This window comes from Protomyces lactucae-debilis (genome assembly GCF_002105105.1).
Source record: "Protomyces lactucae-debilis strain 12-1054 chromosome Unknown BCR37scaffold_16, whole genome shotgun sequence".
NCBI classification, from domain to species: Eukaryota; Fungi; Ascomycota; class Taphrinomycetes; order Taphrinales; family Protomycetaceae; genus Protomyces; species Protomyces lactucae-debilis.
This window is the reverse complement of record NW_024468008.1, coordinates 272,814-297,741: the sequence shown is the minus strand read 5'-3', so window position 1 is coordinate 297,741 and position 24,928 is coordinate 272,814. Positions and strand designations below refer to the sequence as shown.

General features: G+C 50.0%; 12 protein-coding genes and 1 non-coding gene across 13 annotated transcripts; 7 read left to right on the top strand and 6 right to left on the bottom strand.

Annotated features, from left to right (window-relative positions):
- Positions 1-2,042: 2,042 nt before the first annotated feature.
- BCR37DRAFT_104087 (uncharacterized protein) lies at positions 2,043-2,696 on the bottom strand. The gene has a single exon (XM_040865872.1). The coding sequence runs from the start codon at positions 2,531-2,533 to the stop codon at positions 2,180-2,182; it is 354 nt and encodes a 117-aa protein (XP_040723718.1). The 5' UTR covers positions 2,534-2,696; the 3' UTR covers positions 2,043-2,179.
- Positions 2,697-2,719: 23 nt separating this feature from the next.
- Positions 2,720-3,320, top strand: BCR37DRAFT_104016 (uncharacterized protein). Its single transcript, XM_040865871.1, has one exon. The coding sequence runs from the start codon at positions 2,916-2,918 to the stop codon at positions 3,282-3,284; it is 369 nt and encodes a 122-aa protein (XP_040723717.1). The 5' UTR covers positions 2,720-2,915; the 3' UTR covers positions 3,285-3,320.
- A 514-nt stretch (positions 3,321-3,834) lies between these two features.
- On the bottom strand, positions 3,835-4,746 carry BCR37DRAFT_388681 (uncharacterized protein; the record flags this gene model as incomplete). The annotated part of the gene is made up of 1 exon (XM_040870652.1): positions 3,835-4,746. The coding sequence occupies one exon, from the start codon at positions 4,744-4,746 to the stop codon at positions 3,835-3,837; it is 912 nt and encodes a 303-aa protein (XP_040723716.1).
- Positions 4,747-6,021: 1,275 nt separating this feature from the next.
- Positions 6,022-6,788, bottom strand: BCR37DRAFT_103986 (uncharacterized protein). The gene has a single exon (XM_040865869.1). It carries the CDS (start codon positions 6,618-6,620, stop codon positions 6,117-6,119), a length of 504 nt encoding a protein of 167 aa, XP_040723715.1. The 5' UTR covers positions 6,621-6,788; the 3' UTR covers positions 6,022-6,116.
- An 857-nt stretch (positions 6,789-7,645) lies between these two features.
- Positions 7,646-7,717, bottom strand: BCR37DRAFT_t31. Its single transcript has one exon. It is a non-coding gene; the product is annotated as a tRNA-Pro (tRNA).
- A 471-nt stretch (positions 7,718-8,188) lies between these two features.
- BCR37DRAFT_394421 (uncharacterized protein) lies at positions 8,189-11,170 on the top strand (the record flags this gene model as incomplete). The annotated part of the gene is made up of 3 exons (XM_040871465.1): positions 8,189-8,420; positions 8,475-8,684; positions 10,575-11,170. 3 exons carry the CDS (start codon positions 8,189-8,191, stop codon positions 11,168-11,170), a joined length of 1,038 nt encoding a protein of 345 aa, XP_040723714.1.
- An 891-nt stretch (positions 11,171-12,061) lies between these two features.
- BCR37DRAFT_382073 (cytochrome P450) lies at positions 12,062-13,291 on the top strand (the record flags this gene model as incomplete). The annotated part of the gene is made up of 1 exon (XM_040869804.1): positions 12,062-13,291. A coding segment is annotated over exon 1 (451 nt), but the record flags the coding sequence as incomplete, so codon positions are not given.
- BCR37DRAFT_337436 (armadillo-type protein) lies at positions 13,271-15,052 on the top strand (the record flags this gene model as incomplete). Its single annotated transcript, XM_040867259.1, has 1 exon — positions 13,271-15,052. A coding segment is annotated over one exon (1,782 nt), but the record flags the coding sequence as incomplete, so codon positions are not given.
- Positions 15,053-15,993: 941 nt separating this feature from the next.
- BCR37DRAFT_382071 (uncharacterized protein) lies at positions 15,994-16,503 on the top strand. Its single transcript, XM_040869803.1, has 2 exons — positions 15,994-16,078; positions 16,124-16,503. Exon 2 carries the CDS (start codon positions 16,133-16,135, stop codon positions 16,430-16,432), a length of 300 nt encoding a protein of 99 aa, XP_040723711.1. The 5' UTR covers positions 15,994-16,078; positions 16,124-16,132; the 3' UTR covers positions 16,433-16,503.
- A 357-nt stretch (positions 16,504-16,860) lies between these two features.
- BCR37DRAFT_103654 (uncharacterized protein) lies at positions 16,861-18,287 on the bottom strand. The gene has a single exon (XM_040865867.1). It carries the CDS (start codon positions 18,144-18,146, stop codon positions 17,064-17,066), a length of 1,083 nt encoding a protein of 360 aa, XP_040723710.1. The 5' UTR covers positions 18,147-18,287; the 3' UTR covers positions 16,861-17,063.
- A 1-nt stretch (position 18,288) lies between these two features.
- BCR37DRAFT_103772 (uncharacterized protein) lies at positions 18,289-19,541 on the top strand. The gene is made up of 3 exons (XM_040865868.1): positions 18,289-19,079; positions 19,119-19,256; positions 19,298-19,541. The coding sequence occupies exons 1-3, from the start codon at positions 18,733-18,735 to the stop codon at positions 19,404-19,406; spliced, it is 594 nt and encodes a 197-aa protein (XP_040723709.1). The 5' UTR covers positions 18,289-18,732; the 3' UTR covers positions 19,407-19,541.
- A 2,705-nt stretch (positions 19,542-22,246) lies between these two features.
- BCR37DRAFT_382062 (nucleotide-diphospho-sugar transferase) lies at positions 22,247-23,645 on the top strand. The gene has a single exon (XM_040869802.1). The coding sequence runs from the start codon at positions 22,371-22,373 to the stop codon at positions 23,526-23,528; it is 1,158 nt and encodes a 385-aa protein (XP_040723708.1). The 5' UTR covers positions 22,247-22,370; the 3' UTR covers positions 23,529-23,645.
- Positions 23,536-24,887, bottom strand: BCR37DRAFT_382061 (uncharacterized protein). The gene is made up of 2 exons (XM_040869801.1): positions 24,516-24,887; positions 23,536-24,473 (listed from the first exon to the last, which is right to left on the bottom strand). The coding sequence occupies exons 1-2, from the start codon at positions 24,597-24,599 to the stop codon at positions 23,619-23,621; spliced, it is 939 nt and encodes a 312-aa protein (XP_040723707.1). The 5' UTR covers positions 24,600-24,887; the 3' UTR covers positions 23,536-23,618.
- Positions 24,888-24,928: the final 41 nt, after the last annotated feature.

The window sequence follows — 24,928 nt, the reverse complement described above, 5'->3', positions numbered from 1 at the left end:
AAGTGCACTTGGGAACTGCAACAAAGGAAGCAGAATAGCACTTAAAGACTTGTAACTTGCGATGCCGGATGACATGTCGTCAGTATGTGAAGCAGAGGTAGACAAACCTCGCAATCCAAGCGCAAACTCAGAAACTCAGTTCTGTAGCCGCTGACGGCCTATGACATTCCATCGCGACCAGATTCGACATGCACCATACCAATTGAGCCCGTGATGCTGACAAAGCGCCAGCTCTTCGTGTCCTTGATGCTCAATAGTCGTGCACAAGCTTGGCACTGTGCACCGCGTGCGTGTTGCGAGCTTGCGGACGCGAGCCACGACCTGCATCATCTCAGTTGTCGCGAAATCTGGGGCGCAAGAAGCACGCAGCTTCGCCAATGTACGGATGTCCCGCTATCTTTCCAGAAGCAGCGCACTCTGCAAGGAGTGTTGCCAGCTGCAGTGTGCTGGACCACTGCTGGTGCCTCAATTCTCTCAGTCCTCAACTTCCAATCCAAGCCTCAACGCACACAGTGAACAACGTTTCCTTTAAGAGGCTGCACTTGGCTACAAGCATCGTGATGCGAGCTTCATCACATTACTGACTTCTACAGCTAGATTCTGACCAAGTGCGTCTCTGCTGCAGGCGCTCTTTTGTCTTTGTCTCATAAGGCTGTCTCTACATGCTGATGGACTCCTGTGGCTGTTGGCATGCCTCTCCCCCCTTGTGCAAGCTTTCTCTACATGAACTGACACGCTCTTCGCACTCATCGCCAGGTCAAGCACTTCTGTCTCTCACCATTGCATCATGTTCTTGCGCTGGCAACTCTTCTTCGACGGCTTTCCGCTCGACTCAGTCTCGTCCTTTGACACAATCTCTGACTCTCTCTGACTCTAGACTTGCTCGTGATCTCGCCCAATCACCCGCACTTGATGCGTCTCCTAAGGGTCTAGAACTATGTTCATTGCTGCCATAATTCATACACTCCACCAGCTCTACCACCGCCATAGAACCACAAGCACTGCCAGTATCATCGACTTGCTGCAAACATTCCTGAGACTCCCTTGCCGTGTCGATGACCAAGCTACTGTAGATCCTCAAAACTTCTCAGAAAGCTTGTAGCCAAGTGCAGACTGTCAAAGGCGGTATTGTTTTGTGCGTGTGTTGAGTCTTGGGATCCTGCAGACCTTCCGGACGCCTTGCAGCACGATTCACTTTGCGAGACCTCGCGGCACCATTCGTGTTCGTGCTAAGGTACGTTCTTTCTCAGACCGAAGACGGTGAGCATGCAATCCTTGGATCTGTGGGAAAGGCTGGCCGCGATTGCAGTCGCTACTGCTGCGAGATAACGTCCAGCCATCAGAGAAGAGTGATGCGGTGCAGAGAGATGAGCTTAGAGCACTGACAGGTACCTCGTTAACAGTCTCGGACATAGTGAGAGACAGAATGGTGAGTCTCTGGAAGCAGATCTCCAAGCAGCTCCTGGGACTTGGACTGGTTGAATCATCAAGTGCGAGTAGAATTATCATGCTTTGCCAGCTGCAGGTACACATCTTGACATCGAATCCCCGATCAAAAGTCGCAGTCGACGCAAAAGCCTCTCAGTTCAGGTACCAGGCGAGAGTCAACTACGCCGATGGCACAACAGAGAGCCATGTAGCTCAAATACATCACAAACTAGCGGTCGCAACAGTTGACAGCTTCGCTACAGTGCAGAGAGCCATTTTCATAGAGCTTGAGGACTACAAAGCAGGGGACAGTGCTCTTGTATGCTTCCGTTTCCGACCCGAGCTATTCGGACTTTGTACATGTAGTGCAGGTGCAGCAGCTGCTCTTGCCGCGATCGACGACCACGACGACGTCGACCCACACAAACATGATATATATATAGACCACGAAGTTCTTCGCTCATGGTACATTGACTGATGAGCAAGATCGCCGAATTAGCTGCTGCATTCAATGTATTGCGCTCCCAACACGACCCACAGTGCACGTGATATCCGCGATCCGCCAGCTGCAGCGGCATGCGCTAGCTGACGCCGCTCGTCGACGAAACCCTGTCCACGGGCAAGATCGCAGTCTGGAAACCTTGAAAGCTTTGAACGTCTCGATTCAAGCATCTTGATTGCTACCTGACCAAAAGACCTCGCTGTCGCTCGCTGTGCAAGCGGATGCACTTTTTCTGGCTGCTGACGAGGACTAGTAGGTAGACACCGCTTCAGCAAAGCTGTGTAGCAACCATGATGGTGAAACGATGGACCTATATGAAATAGATGATGATATCATCGAGCAAGTATACGTTGGTGATGAGCCTTTGCGGCCGGTCTCGCGCGGTTGGACGCGCGTTGCGCACACGACGACTTTGCCAGGGAGAAGAAGCACAGGATGAGCTGCAAACAGCCGCAGATCTGAACATTGAGGAACTGCATATGGCTTGTGATGATGTCGAGGACACTTGTGATGACCTTGATGATTTCCATGGTATTGATGAAGAGAATGTCTGACATCAAGCGGATGACAGGGAGCCCGCGATGTCCGATCATGGCAATTCATTCAGTATAGCCACACTCCAAGAGGTCGACGGATGGAGACGATCGACCATCCAATGAGCGCTGATATCTTGGATTTGAAATGGTGCTCGCATATGAGGCTTTTGGAGAGGGCATCCGCCCCGCGATTTGCCACACTGCGACGCGAAGGTAGCGCCCCTCGCTGCACAGTCGATTACAAGATGGCACTGTTAGTAAGCAGAAGATCATTTATCATCAATTTGATTGAGCATCTGAGCGCACCTTTTGCCTTCGCTGCAATCGAAGCTGACAATCGTCGATGTTTTCGCAGAGGATAGCGCAGAGATGCAAAAAGACTGTGGCATCACTGGCCTGTCGCCGTTTCCCGACTTTGAGACCGTTTATTTCCGGACCCTTGCGCTTGAATGGCTCTACCTTTGCTTCGCATACTGACAACTTGCGTTGCCAACCAAGAAGTTGTTGGTCTTCATCGCACCAGTACGATCATTTCCTTCTTCGTCAAGTTTCGCGCCGTGGTGTGGCTGTCTGGTGTTAGAACTACAGACTTGTCAAGCAATAATTCGTCCGACGAAACTTTGCTGTATGGAGCAACATTCCGATCTGTGCAGCTGTCATGTTTCTTTCCTGACGTTGTCATTGCCCTCAGCCCTAGGGTAAACGCAATTGCAGCACTTTGTGACGATCACGACCTGACGAGACAGGACGTACCGACTGAGACAGGAAGCTTAGGCGTGGAAGTGGGTTTGGCGGCAGAGACTGAGAACAATGAATAGTAATGAGTATAAACTGATGTTGCTGACAATGCTACAAAGGTGCGAGAAGCGCTCCTTTTATACACTGCCAGCCTAAAGCAACTGAACAGACGAGATAGAAGTGGGCGATGGCAAAGACCCTGAAAAGAACACGGGCAGTTGCCGATGAAGGTCTTGGCGAGGACCGAGTGATGCTTGCGAGCGGAACAGGTTTGAGCATGGAACAGGTCTGAGCATGAGACATGCGACAGAGATACGTCGGGACGTGTGATAGCACTGAGAGCTTGCAGGTGCCAGCGTGATGGCGGAAGGGTAGGAGCGCTGGGAGCTCGAGATAGACAGACGCGGCTGAGAAGACGGAAAGGTATGAGCACTGGGAGCTCGGGGTGCACAGACGGGGCTGAGTAGACGGAAGGGTAGGAGCACTGGGAGCTCGGAGGTCAGTCCGTGACACACTTGATGAGCGAGAGTATTCTTTAAAAATAAAATAAAGGATTACTTCTTGCGCGCGTCGTTCTACGAAATCTTCCATGTAGTGTTGTTATTCAGTACTATTGTTACTATGGTTTATTTAGGAACTTTCAGCTTCAGGTGGTATCTTCCAAGCATTGTGCGAATAAAAGCGATCAATGGTCTTTTGACCGAAAGCCAACACCAGATTCTGATACAGATCCAAATTGGAGAGAGCCATTCGCTCGTTGGCACTCATCCATGGGAAAGGATAGCACCGCATAGATTCCAAGCCTTCTTGTTCCACACATGCTTGATTTGGAGGCTCCGAGAAACAGGGCTGCCAGACTCCGTCGCTGGATAAGGTGCACGGAAGACACTGTCCGATTGCACTAGTGCAAGAAAATTTAGAAAGTTCTTGGGGCGAAGATAATTTATCCTTCATTATGACCATTGCAGGGTTGAGCGCAAATGCTCCTTTCAGTCTGTCCAGAATCTTGTCGTGCATAGTGGCTAGATCACAACGTCGCTTATCGAATACTTTCATTAAGTCCACATTGATTTTGCAGCTGCACACGTGAAGAGTTTGCGGCTTTTCGCAAGTGAAGCTGGTATGTTCGCAGACGTTCACCGAGAAGATTTTAGGCTGACTTTGTGCAAAGCAAAATTTGGTCGTTTGGATACAGTTTGTTTTACTTCTTCCTCGGATCAGCAGCTGTTTCAGTGTCGATGCCAGTTGATGCGACCACAGTACACAGCTGTCGAGACATGCTTTCTGACTTATTGGCAGCAGCGTTGGATCAGCGGCTCTGATCCAGTATGGAAATCTGCCCATGTAGCACATGTCGGGAGTAATATCTGTAGACAAAGATGCACGCTGAGCACCGTCCTTCTGAATCTTTTGCTTCTTTGCCGTCGGCTGCAGCTGAGATGAACCAGACGACCTCATAGAGCTCAGCTGAGGTATGTATAGAAGAAGGAGAAATAAGAGCACTAGCAAAGAGCATCGTCCAGAGCGACCATATGCCGCCATTGTTTCTGTGCCTTACAAGTATCGTGCTTCGTCAGTGAGGAGGTGGCAGTTTGAACCTTTTTGAAGAATTGGAATTGAGGACGACGACGATCGAGACCACATGCAACGTGGTTTCCATTTTGTCACTCTGCTCTGGGCAATGCAATTGTGCAGCATCTTTCGCATTCACCACGCGTACGGTCATCAACAGCTACAGTGACATAGCACGTGCACCTGATGTTGTATGATGCTCAGGTGACGATGAAGACATGCTAAACTGGCAAAGAATGACAGCAGACACTGAAGTGAGCTGAGTATGTGCTAGCCTCACGCTCTTCAATTCGCTCGAGTGTGCAAGTTCGTTTATTTAGTGTAATTCACAGCCTCAGCAATTGTAGTTTTAAACGCTACTGCAACTGAAGGATAAAGTGTTCAGAGATGATGGCAACATTTATGAACATGCAACGTGGATTAGTAGTCGTGCTGCACCGTAAGAAACACCTTTTGCGCATACAACATGGGTATAGGCGCGTGGTTGCCGTAGCAAAGCTGAAGCGACTGAAGAGACTGAAGCAGCTGATTGAGAATTCCTCCCTTCTGGAAAAAATTAGTAAACAAGATGAGTCAAAAAAAAAAGAACGGGTTTGTCAGTTGTGCTGACCAGAACACTGCGAGGCGGGATCGAGGTTTGTCTTGTCCCTTTTCTTATTTTGCAATTCGACGGTCAAGAACGAGGGTATGCTTGCGTATATCGACAGAACTGTCTGCTCCTTGCACCTCAAGTTTGTGACAAGTTGATTGATGTAGGTTCTGCAGCTGGCTCTCGTCCGCAAGCTCACAACACGACAGCGGTGTACAGTGCCAGGCTTGTGCACGACTATTGAGCATTGATGATATGGAGAGTTGATCTCCCTTGCCAAAATCAAGAGTTCAATCGGATTGGTGCATGTAGGTACTGGTCGCGACTGCATGGCATATGCCCTCAGTGGCTAAAATACTGATGTTTGCGCTTGTATTGCGAGGTCTGTCTACCTCTGCTTCGCATCTGACGACTTACGTTGCCGAGTAAGAAGTTGTCAGTCTACATCGCTACAGTACGATCATTCTTTTCTTCGTCAAGCTTCGCGCCGTGGTGTAGCTGTCTGGTGTTACAGACTTGTCAAGCGACAATTCATCTAAGGAAACTCTGCTGCATGAAATGACGTTCCGATCTGTGCAGCTGTCATGTTCCTCTCGAAATTGATATCGCCCTCAGCCCTAGGGCAGACGCGATTGCAGCAGTTGCGGAGCGAGACTTTTCTTGAAGGATAAGATAAAGGATCACTTCTTGAACGCGCCGTACTATGAAACCTTCCATGTAGTTTTGTAAGTCTCATGTCAGTATGATCATTCTATGAATCTTCAAGTGGAACAACATATTTGTTGTGCTCATAAGAGTCATCAATGACCTCTTTGCCAAAAGCCAACACCAGGTGCCGATACATTGCCACATCGGAGAGAGCCATTCGCTCGTTGGTGCTCATCCATGGGAAAGGATAGCACAGCAAAGATTCCAAGGCTTCTTGTTCCACACATGCTTGGTTTGGAGGGTCCAGGAAACATGGCTGCCAGTCTTTCTTGATGCTTGGGGTGCATGAATGACACTGTCCGATTTTCTCAGCGCAAGTAAATTGTCGAAGCACTTGTGGCGGAGAGCGAATATCCTTCTGTACGATCATTGCAGCGTTCCGCCCAACTACTGCTTGCAACAAACTCAGAATCCTGTTGTGCATATTGGCTAAATTACAACGTGGCTTATGATATACCTTCAACCAGTCCACGTTGATGTTGCAGCTGCACGTGTAGAGAGTTCGTGGCCTATTGCAAGGGTGACCGGGATGTTCGCAGACATCCATCGTGGAGACCTTCGGCTGACTGTGTGCAAAGCAAAAATGTTTCGTTCGAATACAGCTTCCAGAATTCTTTCCTCGCGATTTGACCTCAATAATCAGTGTCACTGCCAATTGGCGCGACCACACTTTACAGCTTTCGACACATGCTTCCTGACTGATTGGCAGCTGCTCTGGCGCAGCGGCTCTGATCCAGTATGGAAACCTGCCCTTGTAGCAAAATTTGAGATCTTCTTGCACATGGTGGGTAGCTGAAGCCTGAGCAAGTTCTGCAGACGAAGATTCACGCTGAGCACCGTCCTTCTGAGTCTTTTACTTCTTTGCCGTCGGCTGCAGCTGAGATGAACCAGACGACTTCATCGAGCTCAGCTGAGGTATGTATAGAAGAAGGAGAAATAAGAGCACTAGCAAAGAGCATCGTTCAGAGCGACCATATGCAGCCATTGTTTTTGTGCCTTACAAGTATCGTGCTTCGCAAGCGAGGAGGTGGCAGTTTGAACCTTTTTGAAGAATTGGAATTGAGGACGACGACGATCGAGATCACATGCAACGTGGTTGCCATATTGTCAATCCGCGCTGGGCAATACAATTGTGCAGCATCTCTCGCATTCACCACGCGTACGTCCATCAACAGCTACAGTGACATGGCACGTGCACATGATGTTGTATGATGCTCAGGGGACGATAAAGACATGCTAACCTGGCAAAGAATGACAGCAGACACTGAAGTGAGCTGAGTATGTGCTAGCCTTACGCTCTTCAATTTCCTCGAGTGTGTAAGTTCGTTTATTTAGCGGGATTCACAGCCTCAGCAATTGTAGTTTGAAAGGCTACTGCAGCTGGTGGAGAGAGTGTCCAGAGATGATGGCAACATTTATGAACATGCAACGTGGTTTGGTAGTCGTACTGCACGTGAAGGAACATCTGTGCGCATATAACATGAGTGTAGGCGCGTGCGCCGAAGTCATGAAGCAGCTCGTTGCAATTGTTTTGAAAAGCAACCGATATGGACGCGGAAAAAAAAAGAAATCGGGCCTGAACGAGAATTGAACTCGTGACCTTGCGTACCCAAAACGCAAATCATACCACTAGACCATCAGGCCGATTAGCGGTCGAAAGCCTTACTACAATATAATACCTTAACTCAGTGTCTATAGCGGCAAAATTGGAAAAAACGCTTAATCAATGGCTCACGTATGCATGTCTTGCTTACATGTACTTGATATAGATAGCACTGCTATTGTAGCGCACAAGAAACTCAGTATCGGCAGTGTAATGGGAAGAATTGGCTGAAAAGCACTGCCGAGCAGCCAGCAAAATGTGTATCAGACGAGCTGCAGTCATGCCCCTCCGAGCAGACTCGCTTCTATGCAAGATGCGTATGTGTGCGTTCGCCTGAATGTCCCCATAGTGTTTGCTTCGACTGCAGCCTTGACCATTTGATGCGAGTGAAGCGTCAAGTTCGCCATCTGAAGGAGACCAGCAGCGAAGGAAGAAGCCTCAACCGGGACCTGACTCGGGCGACACGCTCTGCCATGGCTTCTCCTTCCTTCCTTGTACTTATATACGCTGGCATGGGCTTCCTCATCCTCTTGACACTCGCTCTCTGTGCACGCGCATCCCAGCGCAAGCACTTTGCAACACGCTACTGGCTCGATGAGGAGAAGCGCGAACGCAAGCAGACGAAAGCTTCAGATCTCAGACATGCTCAGCAGCGCGCGACGTTTGATCGCTGTAAAGATCTTATTATCCAGCGAGATCGTTTGTATGATCCAATTATCCAACCATCCTATGCGCAGTTGCAATGTGAGTAGGCGAACCCGGCAAAGAGGTATTTGACTCAGTGCACTGACGCTTCAGCTTCACCCCGACGGTCGGCGCATCGAGTCTATGCAACGCAGCTGCCTCTTGTATTTCCCTTTGTCAACAGTCCGACTCCGGCGCCTGCGCAATCACCAGTCAGGCCAATCAACAAGGTCGTATCGCATCCAGGCGCGCAAACACCCGTCCCAACCAATGTGCAGGCATGTCCAGAGACGGTAGACAAGCAATCACTGTACAGTCAAACAAGTGAGGAGACTCTAGCGAGATTGCCTGTTGTTGAGCAGACTGTAGCCATGTCGAGGGCGTCGACTGTTTAGCTGAGGAGAGCCATGCCACGCTTTGTCGCTAGCTGCAGAGTCCCCTCTTGCATCTTGGGCTGGGCTCTCAATTGATGACACGAGGCAGCTGCTCCATTGAGACCGTGTTCCCTCTATCGAGATGTCGCGTTGTCAGCAAAGAAGACGTTGGTGCTGTACTCCAGATGCCTACAAGCTGCATCAGTCACAGATCAAAGCAACCACTCAAGAGCTCTTTTAGGCTCTTCGCTGATCGCCGAGAACAATCTCCTCCAAGTGACAGCACCCTGACTCGATGTGCTGCATGGTGCGGATGGCGTTTCACCCAATTTCTGCTTTTGCTTGATCTCACAGCGATCATAAGATTTGAAGACGCAACCCCCCACTTGCACAGGCAACTTGCGGCGAGCTCCGCTTCTTTCAAAGTTCTTCCAAAGAGACCACCAGGGTGCATGATTATTGATTACCCTTCCCGCGATCTGCTATTGCTACTGCGTGTTGGCACGCTAGGCTATGTGTGTGTGTGTTTGTCGCTAGCAGACTTAGTCAGCTTTGTAGAGTATCCATTGACATGCTCTGCGATGGCACGTTCTCAGCCCGATTCCATCGTCGGCCTGCTGGGTCAATGCTGCTAGCGTTGCTGCTCGGCCTGCTCCTCACTAGCATCGTAGGTAGTACGACGGTAGACAGTCAATACATCCATAATGCGCTCAGAGATACCTAGGCAGGTAGCTCTTGCGTGAGCGTTGGCTATATGAAAGTGTAACATGTAGCATACAAGACTACAAGTCTACCAGTCTGTGCGTCCCTTCTTGAACCTTGCTATTCTGGTTGTGGGATGTCTATGGTTTTCTGGTGCGCCGGGATGTCTGCAGCAAGGAGTTGTGATGCGATTGTTCCGCTACGACTTAAAAGTATGGTCACCCAGTGTCAGTGATACAGGGCAAGCTAGAGAGCATCTGTGGTAGACAGGTATACCTTGGCTATCACATAGGCGATCCTAGCTGTCTGCGGTGTTGCTGCTCTCTCATGATCAGACTTAGCTCTGGCTGCTCTGCTTCCCCTCCTCTTCCCATGCGCGACCGTTGTGAGACTCTGCCCCGCTCCATTGGGCGGTTCGCCGTTGCGTCGCGTGGGCTCAAAGTGGGAAATTCGAAAAGTGGGAAAGAGTCAAGAGGGAAACGCGAATTATACACGCAGCAGTTGCCAGCAGGCTGTAGTGCGGCAGACTTGCAGTACGCTCGGGCTGAAGATTCAGGCAAGCACCAAGAGGCTGGGAGATTGCTTTGAGAGGGGGCCACGGACCCAAGCTGCAGAGAAAACCCGCACCCTCTCAACTTGTAATCATGCGTTTTGTGATACCATGCAGGCAGGGGTTTTGCTACACAGGGCCGCCTGTTGCAAGCGACCCGACCGTTCATTTGCCGCGAGACATGGTTAGAGACATTCAGCCATTGGGCTTCTGACAGGGCCGCTCAACGTCGGTTCGAGCTCTAGTCTGACGTCCACATCGGCACGACTCTTCTCTTTGCGCGAAGATCCGTGCCCGCTTCATCGGTGCCACTTTTGCATGCACTTTTACACCCTTTGGGCTTCGATGTCATTCATATGACATGGCCGCCCGTGAGGAGAGAAATAGTCCTCACTGAAGCTCAAGCGCGTGAGGGGACCCTCGACCCTCGCCATCGTTATAACATGATCTCGTCGGCACTCTGGATCTGAGACAGCCTACGATCCTTTGCCAACAAACCTTAAGCACCTGTTCTCATGTATACACACACAGCCTTCTCTGGTACAGTCACAAGATCCTGGTCTGTCGCCATAGAGGAGCTAACCTCAGGCTCTCTACTCTTACCCGACGTGCCTACAAAGTCTGTACTCAGAGATGAATCAGGCCGGCAAAGACCTGCTTCATACGCATCGGCGCCTTCTTCACCACAAACACCACGCACCATTGACGCAGTCTTGCAACAACTTATCATTGAAGCTGATCGGGCACGCGTACGACCCGTCTCAGAAATGGGCCGTCGTCCAAGACCACCCTTCGAATCACGCCCAACAACACGTTTGAGTTCTTGTTCTAGCACCAGCGGTCGTAGTGAAGACGGCAGTCACAACAGTTTCATCAGTACTTCGACTTTGCCAACGAGTAACGCAGCGCATGAAAATGGTCGCGATGCGTACCGTCGCAACAAGCAAAATCGCAAGCAATACCGGACAACGGCCCTTGAGACGCTGCAACTGGTGCAACAGACCATTTCTGTGATTCGTGCAGATAAAGGTCAAGTGGAGGATGCCATGAGGTCTCCATCAGCTGCTAGCACGGATGGATCTAGCAGATTTTCATCAGATGACGAGGAGGACTTCAGTTCTGAGCTCAACTATTACTCCTCAGCTGGCTTTACAGGACAACGACGATACGCCAACTATCTTTGAGGTGTTTAATCCTCTCTGACTCCCACATGATCATATCTGTGTGGAGCTATTCTAGTCGCCGCGGGCTACTGCATTCCGCTGACTCTGCATTTTCAACACGCAAATAATCAATTACAATATAGCCAATCTGCTTTGCTGCGTCTTCAAGTCCTCATCCATCCTGTATGTTCCTGAATGATGCGATTTCAGTGCATCTGCTCATTCGCGGAACAGTAAAGCTCCCATCTGAAAAGCTCTATCTTATCAGACGCACACAGCTGGAGTCCACCATCCAGGACGACCCAACCTCAGACTACTCTTGGTCTGCAAGAGCGATTGCGATGCGACAGTGAAATGAACAAGCTGGAGTCTTCCCACATATGTTCATCAATCTTGTCCATGACCATGCCTACATCATCCTCCAATGCGGCGTGCTAGCCCTCATGCTATCACAGCTCTACACGGCTCTCCTCAAGCTCGCTCATATACCTGGCCCGTTTGCAGCTCGCTTTTCAAATCTTCTCTTGACCTATCACGACTACCGCGGATCACGATCCGTGTGGCTTCAGGACTTGCATCAGCGCTACGGACCTGTCGTGCGCATCAGCAGTGATGAAGTCTCCTTTGCAAGTCCCGAAGCCATCATGACAATCTATGGCATTGGCCATGGCATCCATAAAGATGAATGCTATGAAATGTATACGCTAGACGGGGAGGCTAACCTGTTCTCGACACTCGACGCACACGCACATGCTCGCAAAAAGCGAGTCTTGGCGCCCATGTACACAAAGCGTGCTGTAGATCGTCATTTGCCTGGTATTGAGAAGCGTGCCCATGCATTGATTCTTCAGCTAGATACTGGCTCATCTGTTGATTTGTACAAACTCCTGGCATTCTTCACGGTAGACAACATCACGGCTGTGGTGTACGGCGAAGAGCAGTGTAGCAATTCTCTAAGCAGCAATGCGTACAGACCTGCTATTGAAGCAGATTTGTATTCTGGCATTGACTATGGCAAGTTTTGGCAGAAAGCAGGATACAAGTGGATTGCCAGGGTCATCTATGCCGTCCAGCAAGTCAGATTGCTTTTCGCTGGGCCAGGACCAGCTCGACATGAGCCAAATTTGAACTCAGCATCCAAATCAAGTCTAGTCAGAAGACTTCTCGATGCCGGCGCATCGACTCAGTATATCTGGAGTGAAGCGCGCGACCATGTCATTGCAGGCTCAGACACAACGACAACAACGCTCGCCTATCTGTTCCATGCACTCGCTACAAGACAAGACCTAGTCCAGAGGCTTCGAGAAGAGCAAGAGCTCCCAATGGAGGAGCGACCATTGCTGGACGCAATCATCAAGGAGGCGTTGAGGCTATACTCAGCTATTCCGATGACTCTACCTCGTGTCACGAGCAAGGCTCTCGTTATCGACGGCATACCTATCCCCGCTGGTGTCAAGGTTGGAGCAAGTGCCTATGTCCTTCATCGCAACCGTATCTTCGAGAAGCCTGATGTCTTTGAGCCCACCAGATGGCTCGCTGCGACGCCTGCCATGTGCCGACATTTCTGGCCTTTTAGCAGTGGAAGCCGTGTTTGTATCGGTCAGCACTTGGCTATGCTTGAACTCAAGGTGCTTGTCTCTGCTATGATCAAGCAGGTTGATATGACACTGGCGGGCACATGTGATATGGCGCAGGAGGAGCGTGTCTCGAGCTTTGCCATGTTACCGCGCGGGAAGAAGCTCAACATGCAATTCACGAGATCTGATAGAATGAGTTGAACTCACTGCTTTGGTGTTTGAATGGCGGTAATACAGACCAGAAAGCATTTAACCTTCCTTTCCTTCTCAATTCAAAGCTGACAAGGCATTGAATTTGCACCGATTAGCTTGGATGCTTCAGTGGTTGAGAAGGAGCTCGGGACGAGGTATTTGTATCGACGAGAGAAGCGACAGAGCATGGAGGAGACTGGGCAGAGCGAAGGCGGTTGTGAATGTGTCTGGCACTCCTGGGCAAGAGTTGAGTCTTCTGCGCGCGGGAAGATTGCTCAAAACGCGACACCAAATAGTCCACGTACCGTGACAATCTAGGAGTGGCCCCGTAGGCACGAGCGTAGTCAAGCGCATGGACTTTCTGCGGGGTGTGCTGTCCAAGTCAAGCGGACTACCCGGCTACACACTGCTCGACAAAATCGATTTGCCCGCTGAATGTCTCCATACGCTGCATAATGCGACACGCAAGGAAGACGGCCTTGCATGCTCCATCCTGACGTTCGAGGCGACACCGTCTGTTCAGCCCTTGGCGCGCAATTACATGTCCAAGCTGCGGGGCATGAAACATCCATGTGTCTTGCAATACCTAGACGGTGCAGAGGTCGACGGCGTGGTCTACATCGCAGTCGAGCGTATTGAGCCGCTCTCCTACACCCTCGCTGGACGGGCCGCAGCGGAGATTATCACATGGGGCCTCTATTCTATTGCACAAGCAGCATTCTTCGTCAACAGCAGCTCGTGCATCCACGGCAACGTTCGAGTCAGCAGCATCTACACCAATTCGTCGGGCGAATGGAAGCTGGGAGGGTTTGAAGTGCTCTCCTCCATGAAGGATGCCGAGCCCTTTATCTGCCGACATGGAGGATTCCTCAAGGACGCCTACAGCTATACACCACCAGAGCTGCAGTCACGCGGCTTTGAAGACCTCAAAAATATGCCACTCACGGCGCTCGATGCGTACGGCTTTGGTTGCCTGATCTATACAGCCTTCAATGGTCCATTCAGGTCGTCTAGCGAGCTGCAACAATATGGAAAGATCCCAAACAGCATGCTAGCGCAATACAAACGGTTACTCGCGGCTAATGCTACATCCCGCATGTCAGTCTCTGCCTTGATTGATCACGGTAAGAGGGCAGGTGGATTCTTTGACACAGATGTGATTCACATTGCCGAGCAAGTCCCCTCGCTTGCTATGCAGAGTCGCGACCAGGTCGAGGCATTTCTCGAGACGCATATGGAGGCGCTCAGCAAGCTCCCACGAGGATTCAGTAAAACCAGGGTACTGCCTGAGCTTGCAAAGTCCTTCGAATATGGCGGTGGTGGCGCCACATCATTCAAAGCAGTCTTGGCTTTGGCAAAGGATTTTACACCGGACGACACGGAGGCCTTGCTCGTGCCGATTTTGCTGCGTTCTTGGCAATCAAATGACAGAGCAGTACGGCTCGTTCTACTGGAACACCTTGCGGATTATGTGGATTTGCTATCACAAAAGCAAATCAACGACAAGGTCTTCAATTTACTCGGCAGCAGTTTTAGTGATCCAGCACCTATACTCAGAGAAGCTGCCATTCGCTCACTCATGATTCTATGTCCCAAGCTCTCTGATCGCAATCTGAATGGCGACTTGCTCAAGCTCTTGGCAAAGACGGCAAATGACGCACAACCCGGTATTCGCACCAACACGACCATTTGCTTGGGAAAAGTGGCACGTTACCTGAATGCTTCAAGTGCTAGGAAGGTGCTGACGGCTGCATTCACGCGCGCACTCAAAGATCCCTTTGTGCATGCACGACTTGCTTCGTGTCAGGCAATTTCTGCAACGGCCGATATGTATGAAAAGGAAGATCTTGCACTGAGGCTCTTGCCGGGTATCATGCCACTACTTGTAGATGCAGAAGGTGTTGTCAGATCGCAAGCCAAGTCTACAGTGGAGTTACTTGTGCGGCGCGTAGAAACATTGACAAAGGACATGCCAGAGACAACGCTACAACCTCAACAAGCAAAGCAACTACCACAAGCAGGCAGTACAGCTGGTGGCGCAATCGAAACAGCAGGTGTTTGGGCAGGCTGGGCAGTCAGTAAGCTTTCACGGAATTTGGATGCAACCAATAGCAACGTGCCTAGTGGAACGAGCACGCCAGTCCTGGTCAGTCAGCCAGTTTCTCGTACGCCAACGCCTGCACTTCCTGCTGCAGCACCAGTCAGCTCAACAGGTTTGAAATTAGCATCCAAACCGCGGCGGAAGTTGCAACTCGTTGAGAGCGATGAAGATGATGATGATGAGGTGGCCGATGCATGGGAGCTGCCAGCTGAAGAGGAGTCAGTCAAGTCAAAGCCAGTACTGGCTCGGAAGACTGTGCCCAAGGTGAGCAAGCCTTCTCGTCCTGCAGAAAAGACGTCTGTCGACAGTCAACCGATATTAGCGCCGGCATTGAAAAAGTCGAATCTTAAAGCGAAAAAGGCAGCAGCTGAGATTGACTGGGATGATGATGCTTGGGCTTGAGCAGTCCTGGAGCTAGTCCTGCTCGTGCTTCTTGAAAGTTGGACTTCCTCCAACTGAGAAGCGTCGAGTGTGTTGTTTCAAACATCGTATTCACGCGGGGTGATGATCATTCTCAGGAGCATCGGGCTAGACTCTAGTCTCATTTCCTGGATCTTGCTGAATACGACGCATGCATATTTACTTTCCACCCGATGCCGTCGCAGTTGGCCACGAGGTCTCGCTCGAATACGATGCGAGTATGGCATCCGAATCCTCAACCCTGACCTCACATCCTTATCGGCAGCATGACGAGCATAAGCAAGGCGACCACCACGAATGTTGTTCATCATATGCATCAAGCAGTTGTAAGTTGTCTAGCAACGCCGAGATCTTTAATCTTGAGTCTCAGAGTCACGACTTGCTTGAGCAATCTCCTTGTTGGACTCTTCGGCGTACGGCAGTTGATTGGTGTTCAGCAAACCCCTGAAAAGCAGAGCAACGTGATTGTACATCAATTTCGAAATGCCAAGACCCAAGCCATGAATGCGCTGTTGTAGTAACAGGAAAGTCTACGTTGCGATTGTATAAGAGCAGCTCCTTCCCTCATCTCTTCCTAATTGTCTTAGGAAACCTGCAGCTGATTCCCAAAACACCAGAAACATTAGACCATTCGTCAAAGTAAGTCGTGTTTGGCATCAAGCAAAGACGGCCAGCTGACAATAGACGCCAGTCATGAAGTTTCTCGTCCTTGTATTGGTCGCGATGAAGGTGTCATCCCAGGCCTTGACCCCTGCACATTGTAACGACCTCAAAGGACTCAAGTCGCCATTCCGTGGCCATGGATGTATGAGCAAAGCTTGCTCCACTCACACGTGCTACTTCACCAACGGATCCGGAGGTGCGCCCAAGCCGGCAGAGTGGAAGTGTCCAGAGAACACATCGCTTGCCTGTATGCCACCGCAGGGAACATTTGGCATATGCAATTGCCAATGCGTTTCAGCCGCTTATCCTGCTGGGTGCGTGCCATTTTGACCAAATGCATTGGTTAGAAGTGTGCGAGAGCCATGTCGACAACCGACGTTCTGAATCGTCTTTGGGCTTCATATTAGCTTTCAGATAGTTACTGAAGATTCAATGACTTTCAGTAAGACGCGTGCTTATGATGGTAACTGGCTAAATCATGTGATTGGAGCGCTCAACTTGAAGAGTGGCCTAGACGCAGTCTCGCTGATCAATGGGACTTGCCAAATGATCGCAGGACAGGATGCGTAGCGAAGCGATGTCGATGGTGACAGTCGAGGCATACCTCGTAGCGACACTTGGGGATTGATCAGCAATTTTCATTTCTCGTGTTCATGAAGTGATTCATATAAGCTCGTTTGATCACTCAAGACTATGCTGAGCATGACAATGAGGTCTTTCCAGAACCAGCACATCTGTTGGTACCGGTCCTGCTGAGTTTTGTACAGACTGCTGATACTGCTGATGAGATGGGCTGTCGGGTGCAATCACAAGTTCAGGAAGGTGCATAGAATGATGGATTAGAGCGTATGAATGTATTGTCTGCACGTTCGAGCTTCGCTTCAGCATTGTCCAGGTGTCCATGAGTCAATTCCATGACTGTTCGGCCAAGAATGCTAAGCAAGACCAGCCCTCCGAATGATTACTCTTCCTCAAAGACAGTCTCCTCAATTGCCAACTTCATACTCGATGCATCATACGACCCATAATCACTCTTGACATCAGAATCGCGCCTCCCTTCAATGCCAGCAACCAATGAGTTGACTTCACGCTCTTCGCCATACATGACACTTGGCTTTGACGTTGCCAAGATCAATGGCGGGACTTTGACTTCAGTTGGTTGCAAAGCTGGATCCCACAATTTCTGGACAATACGCCAGTATCGTGCTTCATCAAGACGCAAGTGATCGACATGTGCTGAACCATCAAATTCTTCCGTTGTGACTTGTTCAGATCCCAAGTGGTATTCTTGGACTTGACGCGCATGCGAGAGAACGTCACGGTAGTCGATGAGATCGTCTTGCTTTGAATAGACGTAGCACCTGCGTTGTGCATGGACATGGTGAAGCATTTCATGACGACGCTCGCCAAAGGGGTCTTGTCCTCGTAAACGGCAAAAGAGCTTGAACGTCCAGTACCCGAGTGTGATCCAAAACACGGCAAAGATCTTTGAGAGGATGCCGAGATTATTAGCAGCAACAAAGGCCTTGATGAAAAGCATGTAGCGTGCACGGCCTGGGCAAGAATCAAAAATCATGGTTTGTGGCCGCAAGACTGTGAATTCATCGAGTCTGTTGATGAGTGCCGAGACGGACCAGCAGCCTCCATTGGAGAAGGCCTGCATGAGTACGCCATTTCCGGGCTTTGTGATATCGACAGAGTACTGCGCCAGTAAACTTGTCAAGATGTGAAATTCACGCCCAAACTTGCTGAAGGGTCGCATGTCTGTTGGGAAGGAGCGCACGACAATGATGGGCGAAGATGGGTAGAGGACATGGTACCCGGCAGCGTACTTTTTGACGTGCTTCAAGCGAGCGCCCAGCCAGCCAAAGATGAGGATGAGCCTGGGTTGAGGCTGCCGACCATGGGCCACTGCCTTGCGCGGTTTGAGAATGGAGGGTGGCGTGAAGTGAAAGCGTTTTGAGAGGGCCTTGAGCTCGATGTCCGTGTCAGGCTGCGGCGATGGAGCCTTGGGTGGCTCCATGATGGTCTGTGTGCCGGCCATGACTGGATCTTGGTATAGCGGGTAGAGCAAGGACTGGGAGTGTTCGGTATTTGAGGGCCCCGCGGTCTGACGTTTATTGACACTTTTCCAGGCTGATTCCCGCGTCAACTGGCTCAACTTGGCTGGCGAATTGCTCAACTGGCAACTGCTCAACTGCGGCTGTCTGCTCCCGGCCCCGGATTTGCGCTAAAGTCGAGATTTGGCATGTGACGGCAACGACATCATCTACTCCTCCTGCTGCTGCTGCTGCTGCTATGCTACTAAGCTATGGCTTACGGAAGAGGCTTGCTCCTATCATCGCTATCCTCATTGACCTCTCCCGGCTTGACTCATTAACAAGCTGATGTGCTTTGTTTGCTCCGCTGTCAAATATATGCTGTCAAGGATTAGCCGTCATAGTCACTATACGATGTGCAGGCTAGGCGGCGCATGAATCTCCAAGAAGGCATTTCAAGCCTCGTATAATGCTTATCGCAATCAGTGGTTGTCTCCTGGCAGATATCAGCGAGGTTGGTCGTCTCCTGGACGGCCTTGACCTGCTTCAAATTCGCCGGCTCGCCATTCTGCTGCAGTACCGACATCAATCATGCAGCCCAGAGTCGCACAACCCATCATCCGTGGTCTGCTTCTAGTCATCGCACTTCCGTACTTCCAGGTCCATGCTCAACTACCTAGTTCAAGAACAATCAGCAATTGCCAGATCGGACCAGGTCAAGCGACCACGCAAAGCACACCAATCACGCGACTATCCTTCAAGATGGCCGTTGCGCCAGCACCTACTACTATGACCAGCCCAGCCCAAGATAAAAGCAAGGACGTAGACCCGGGCTTGGCCATGGTGTTTTCAATGGCCCTTGGTGAAGGCACTAACAAACTGGTTGTTGAGGTGACCAAATTCAATCATACTCGATGCGGCCGTAGCCCGACAGATTGGTGAGCACTATAGAGCCAATGCTGCGATACTAATAACAGGTGTATCGCACTTGCGCATATCAACCCACCAAATCATCCTCACTTCTCCCCCGGCGTACCTTGGAATGGCCACCTGGATACGCTTACCTTTGAGGCCCTCGCAACAGGAGACGATGCGACTAAGCCCTCATGGCATTTGTATGGACATCAGATTGTTCCAACCCTGCTAATTCGTGTAGCAGACTCACAAACAGCTGGCCGCCGTTTCTTGCTACGCTTACATTCATTGATGTGCCTCAAGGTCCACCCATGACAAAGTATGTTCTGCTCAGGCCTCACTCAAACTGACACGCAGGGTTTTCAACCAAGTGGTATTCTATGATGACTTTGCTGGGACTTCCCCACAGCACACATTTCACGACATTGACATTGATCTATTGAAAGCGGATGCCGCATTCGGCAACACAGTCAAGCATCTCGGAGGTGGCGAGTGCAAATTCAAGGTGAATCCAGTGCTCGACGATTTACACTGGCATATTGCAAACCTGATAGTCCCACCGCTTGACGCGAAGGATGCTTCCAAGACAGCTTGAGCTAATAATTCCACGTTCGGAAGTATGATTGCAAATCACCGTGGGCTATCAGGACCCCTGATCTGTTGTGTTCACCTTTTGAAGCCGCGTCACTGCATTTTGCGTCCTTTCCTTCAACACCGACAGCTGTTGTCTATAGAAGCGGCACTGTTGCGCAAGACAGCTATGCAATGCATCATTTTTCTCCTGATTGTCATGAACTCAGTCTCCAATGCATTCAATCTTGGCACGCCATTAGCAACCAGAAGCACATGTGAAGTTAGGGCACCCTCTGGAACATTCATTGAGGAATTCTCTTTCCAGCTCACCGCCAACTCGCCACCAATGGAAGTGCAGCAGTTCCCTCCACCAGGTGACACGACTAACCCAGGCGTGTCAATTGCGGTTCAGATGAAGCTCGCTACTGGTCTAGTTCTGCAAGTAGTCGTCTCGCGGTTCCAGAGGACAACATGCAAGCACCTTCAATCAGATTGGTAAGTACTTCATGATATTGTCTGCTCTCTTATTGATATTCAGGTGCGTCACGCTGGAACTTGTCGGTTCTGGACGTCATCAATCCACTGATGGTTTTCCTTGGAATGGGAAACAAGACTTAACAGTCAAAGCAACCTCGATTATGGCTGGTGGAAAACGATCGTGGACGCTGTTTGTCTTTCAAGCTTATCGACTTGACGCTGACAGAGGCAGTACAGTGCAAAGTGTTGATGGACCACACCCGACATTCGCAGAACTGAAAGTTGATGGTGGGCCTATGGTATCGTATGGCTTCGCTCTTTCCTCTGAAGACTTGGCTGACAAGTAGAATCCTCGGTTCAGCAAACGATTATAAGAAGTTGGTGTCGCCCTCGTCCCAGCACATCTTTCAGAATGTTGATATTGTTCTGACGAAGATGAACAAGGGGGCCCCGCCGTTTGTGAAGACGTGGTTCAGTTGTGATCATCAGGCTCCGTTTATGATTAGCTCTCCCACTGAAAAGGGCAAGCATTGGCACATCAAAGCTATGAAGGTTCTGCCCATTGAGTTCAATCGCTTCTAAGCAGAATGTTGAGAACTAGTATAACATTCATTCGACTAGGCTGGTGTTGTTCTTGCTCGCTGCGCAGCGAGCCTCCTTTGGTTGCCCCTGACATGTTTGCGACAATCCAGAAGGACCAGAACCATTTGTTTGCCCCTGAAATGCAGGCGAGCCTCTTTGGTTGCCCCTGACATATTTGCGACAAGCCAGAAGGACCAGAACCATTTGTTTGCCCCTGAATTGCAGGAGACTTTGTTTAAAGCGAGGTCGCTGCCTTTTCCCACATATTCCAGGGAACTTCGATATGCGTATGACTCTGAAGAGCCTCGCTCTCTTCTACACGATACTTCACGGTATGCCATCGACTGTCGTCGCTCAGCATCTACTAGATCCCATGGTTCCGATAGGCTTCTGTCAGAACATTCCAAAACATCGGGAAAACGGACGTCCAGCCACGACCATCAAGCGCGTGTCTTTCAAAATAGCGACAGCCTCACTACCACAGCCTCTGCCTCCTCCGTCCAAACCTGGAATGAATCCAGGCATCGCACTTGTCTTTGAAATGTATCTGAACCCTTCCGATACGGATGGTGATGATGAAGACAACTCGCTCGGGGTTTACGTCACTCAGTTCAAAAGAGCGAGGTGCGGGCATCATGCAACTGACTGGTATCAACTTCCAGGCATTCGAGTGCAAAGCTCATCTCAGGTGCATCTTCCTTGTTGCCAAAAAGAACAACAGTTTGCATACAGCGTCCAATGGTATTCCTTGGAATGGTGCCAAGTCAAGTTTGACGTTCGAAGCATTTTCCCACAGTACAGGAGCCCAAGCTTCTTGGACATTGTTCGTCTCCTGTCACGATTTGTACTTGCTAATGAGGCAGGCGGGCGAGAGACAGCTTTCCACCTTATCGAACAACACTTGCCTCAATTGAGTTTCCTTTCAAAGGAGACATGACAGCGTATGACAAGAATGCTTAAAGCACAGACTAATGCTAGTTTGGACACATCAACAAGTTTGTATGACGATAACACGATAACAACACCGCCGCACATGTTTTACGATCTCGAGCTTGATCTGAAGGATCCAGCAAAAGACCTCTCCAGCGCTTTTGATGTTGAGGCAAGCAGAGATGGTTACTGCTTCTTTACTACACCGACTTCATCAGATGACGGATCTTCTTGGCATCTCAGGCATTTTGCTGTGAAATCCTTAGAATCAAAAAAGCTCTGAATGACCGGGTATTGATCTGCATTCTAAACTACATATCTTGATCGAAGAAATAACTTCAAGTCGAATCGTCTGCATCTCCAGACTCCTGTGATCAGCAATCACAGAAGTCTAGTGGGCCTCATTTAGTCAGACAGCGGTAGACAACAGGTATCACACTTTAACGCCTAGCCAGCTGCATCAGATACGTTCTCAAGTAGTTGATAATATTACCATAGAGCCTTGTTTACCGGCTGATTGACTCTGCCCTTGCTTCCCTGATTCGTCTTGGCGGCTGACCCTGGTTGTCCCATCTCGGAATTTGGGTGACAGGTCTACGGGTGACATCAAATTTGGAAGCACACAAATCATTGACAAGACTCCAAGCCAGGCTGCCCCTCAATAGTCGGTGCTGCCGGGACGGCCTGCTCACTGAAGTTGCGTCAGGATCTGGTTACCGCCACCCGCTGTGTAAGGATTCAATACAGATACCATGCCACGCGCAGCACCATTACGGATCTTGTGCTACCTACTTGCATCGGCCGTCATTCTATACCTCCTCATTGCTTCTGGCAGAGTCTCATTGCCGCGAAGAGACGGATACACAGAGACTTTCACGCGTCCGATTGATGACGGCACAGCGATTGTCGCAGGTACTGGCGAACGGCCCAAGATCCTGGAAAATGGCGTATTGGTGATGCTTGTACGGAATAGTGAGCTTCATGAAGCGCGCTTTAGTATGCGTGGGATTGAGGATCGTTTCAATAAACGCTTTGGATATGATTGGGTCTTTCTCAATGATGAACCGTTCACGGATGAGTTCAAAAAGTTGACGAGTGGGCTAGCGACAGGGACGGCGCATTATGCAGTCATCCCAAAGGAACACTGGTCGGTACCCAAGTCCATCAATCAAACGCGCATGAAAGAGGAAATGACCAAAATGGCCGATGAAGATGTCATTTATGGAGACAGTTTGAGTTATCGCCACATGTGTCGTTTTAACTCTGGCTTCTTCTACGATCAGCCCGTCATGGCGTCGTATGACTATTATTTCCGGGTTGAACCGTCTGTTGAGTACTACTGTGACTTCTTGGAAGATCCATTCAAGACGTTGCGCGAGAAGAAGGCCAAGTATGGTTGGGTTATGGCGATGTATGAGTTTGATCGTACAATCCCTACACTCTGGGAAACGACGCAGGCCTTTGCAAAGCAACATCCCGAACACATTGCCCCCAATAATGCACTTGGGTTCTTGTCGGACGATGCATCCAAAACTTTGCAAGAAGCAAGCTACAACATGTGTCATTTCTGGTCCAATTTTGAGATTGCAGACTTGAGCTTTTTGAGGTCCAAGGCGTATCGTGATTATTTCGCACATCTCGACGCAACCGGTGCGTTCTTTTATGAGCGATGGGGTGATGCGCCTGTTCATTCAATTGCTGCTGCTTTGTTTTTGAATACCAATGAAATTCATCATTTCGAAGCAGTTGGGTACAGACATAACCCTTACATTCGATGTCCGCCACAACCAAAGTTCCACACATCAGGACAGTGCAGTTGTAATCCAAAGGACAATTTCGATACTGATGGTTACTCTTGCTTTCATCAATGGGAACGCGCTGTTGAGCAATTCAAGAAGAAGGCAATGTGATGGTCGTGACGGGGATTATGAGTTCATATACAATTGCATATTAATAGATCTAGAAACAGGCCAGCCGGCTCCTTTGCAGAATATGGAGCGTCAATAAGCATCAATCAATGGATTCGCTGGCTTTCGTGTCGTTTGTGCAATCACGAGTTTCGTGAGTGTTGTCATACTCGGTGTAGGTATCGCTGCTTGTGCCACAGCTGGAACAGCTGGTGCTACCGGCGTCGAAACGGTTGGCTCATTCAGTGCTGCAGCTTGACCTTTTGCAAAGACAAGAAGCGCCGAAAGTGCATCGACGAGCATCTCTGCCTGTAATCGCGGTGATGCAGGCACAGCTGACGCTGATGACACTGCTCGCACATCTTGGTTGACTTGCATGGCAGCGCTCTGTACCGCCACAGCCTGGCCCGCAGGGAGGGCAGGCTGTGTGACTTGGACGTCCATACAACTCGAGTACATCTCAACAACACCAGCGACTTTAGGAAACTGCCATAGCCAGACGAGTTGGTAGGTGCCCTGTGCCAACGTTGTTGGGAGTTGTACTTGAGATTGACATTGTCGTGGTCCTGCACGGCCGCGCGTTGCATCTTCTGCGCAGAGTCCATCATCGTAGTTCCCAGTTGCTACAATTTGTGCTGTGTTGAGGTCATTGAGTGTTTTGAGGGATTGAGAGGCAGATTGTAGGTACCAGGTATAATTACCTGGATGTGGCAGGTTATCTGGTGCTAGCTTATCTTTTGTGACATGACCGTTCTCGCTGTAATTCGCAATGAAACTCTGTCCTGCAGGGAGCACAAGCATAGGGAACTGAGAGGTATACGCAGGTGCTTGTTGATTTGACTTGCAGAGTTGTGTGGAGGGTGAGAGGTTATTGATTTGGAAGGTTGAGAGGGCATCGATATGGCCACCGTAGCCTCGTATATAGCCTACATTCGACAAGTTACCCACCTAGCTTGTCAGTTTGTATGCCGGACAGTATGAGATGCGTACCTGTGCGAGATTGTCGATCCATGAGTGTGCGGTCAGGCCGCTCATATGCATGAGCAGTAGTGCACAGAGACTTTTGTAGGACATGGCGAAGTTGGTAGGGTCCCCAAAAGGGGGATCAACAAGCGATAGCAGGAGAGGTCTTTAAATGTTCATCAGAAGAGGTCATGGCCGTTTAAGGCTACTGGCTAAAGCGTTTCGCATGGCAAGGGGGAGTGAGCTGCTGAGTCTGAAACGAGGTCCCTGCACAAAGGAGTAATCATGGAAGAGCACATATTGAGCTGGTATTTAGCATTCAGCATCACCAGCACCAGGCCATTGGCAGCAAGCAGCATTGATACGATTTCTTTGTCTCTTGTAACTGGTTGAGTTGAGTTTTCACTTCTTGGCGCGAGTTGAGAAAGAAAAAAATGACA

Bases quoted from the DNA above. Each gene is read 5' to 3' on its own strand.
- BCR37DRAFT_103986 (XM_040865869.1), bottom strand. From the start codon at position 6,620: ATGGATGTCTGCGAACATCCCGGTCACCCTTGCAATAGGCCACGAACT.
- BCR37DRAFT_104087 (XM_040865872.1), bottom strand. From the start codon at position 2,533: ATGAATTGCCATGATCGGACATCGCGGGCTCCCTGTCATCCGCTTGAT.
- BCR37DRAFT_382061 (XM_040869801.1), bottom strand. From the start codon at position 24,599: ATGTCCTACAAAAGTCTCTGTGCACTACTGCTCATGCATATGAGCGGC. The intron at 24,474-24,515 runs GTACGCATCTCA...CTGACAAGCTAG, and splicing joins GGATCGACAATCTCGCACAG to GTGGGTAACTTGTCGAATGT.
- BCR37DRAFT_103772 (XM_040865868.1), top strand. From the start codon at position 18,733: ATGCAGCCCAGAGTCGCACAACCCATCATCCGTGGTCTGCTTCTAGTC. The intron at 19,080-19,118 runs GTGAGCACTATA...TACTAATAACAG, and splicing joins GGCCGTAGCCCGACAGATTG to GTGTATCGCACTTGCGCATA. The intron at 19,257-19,297 runs GTATGGACATCA...TAATTCGTGTAG, and splicing joins ACTAAGCCCTCATGGCATTT to CAGACTCACAAACAGCTGGC.
- BCR37DRAFT_103654 (XM_040865867.1), bottom strand. From the start codon at position 18,146: ATGGCCGGCACACAGACCATCATGGAGCCACCCAAGGCTCCATCGCCG.
- BCR37DRAFT_382071 (XM_040869803.1), top strand. From the start codon at position 16,133: ATGAAGTTTCTCGTCCTTGTATTGGTCGCGATGAAGGTGTCATCCCAG.
- BCR37DRAFT_382062 (XM_040869802.1), top strand. From the start codon at position 22,371: ATGCCACGCGCAGCACCATTACGGATCTTGTGCTACCTACTTGCATCG.
- BCR37DRAFT_104016 (XM_040865871.1), top strand. From the start codon at position 2,916: ATGGCTCTACCTTTGCTTCGCATACTGACAACTTGCGTTGCCAACCAA.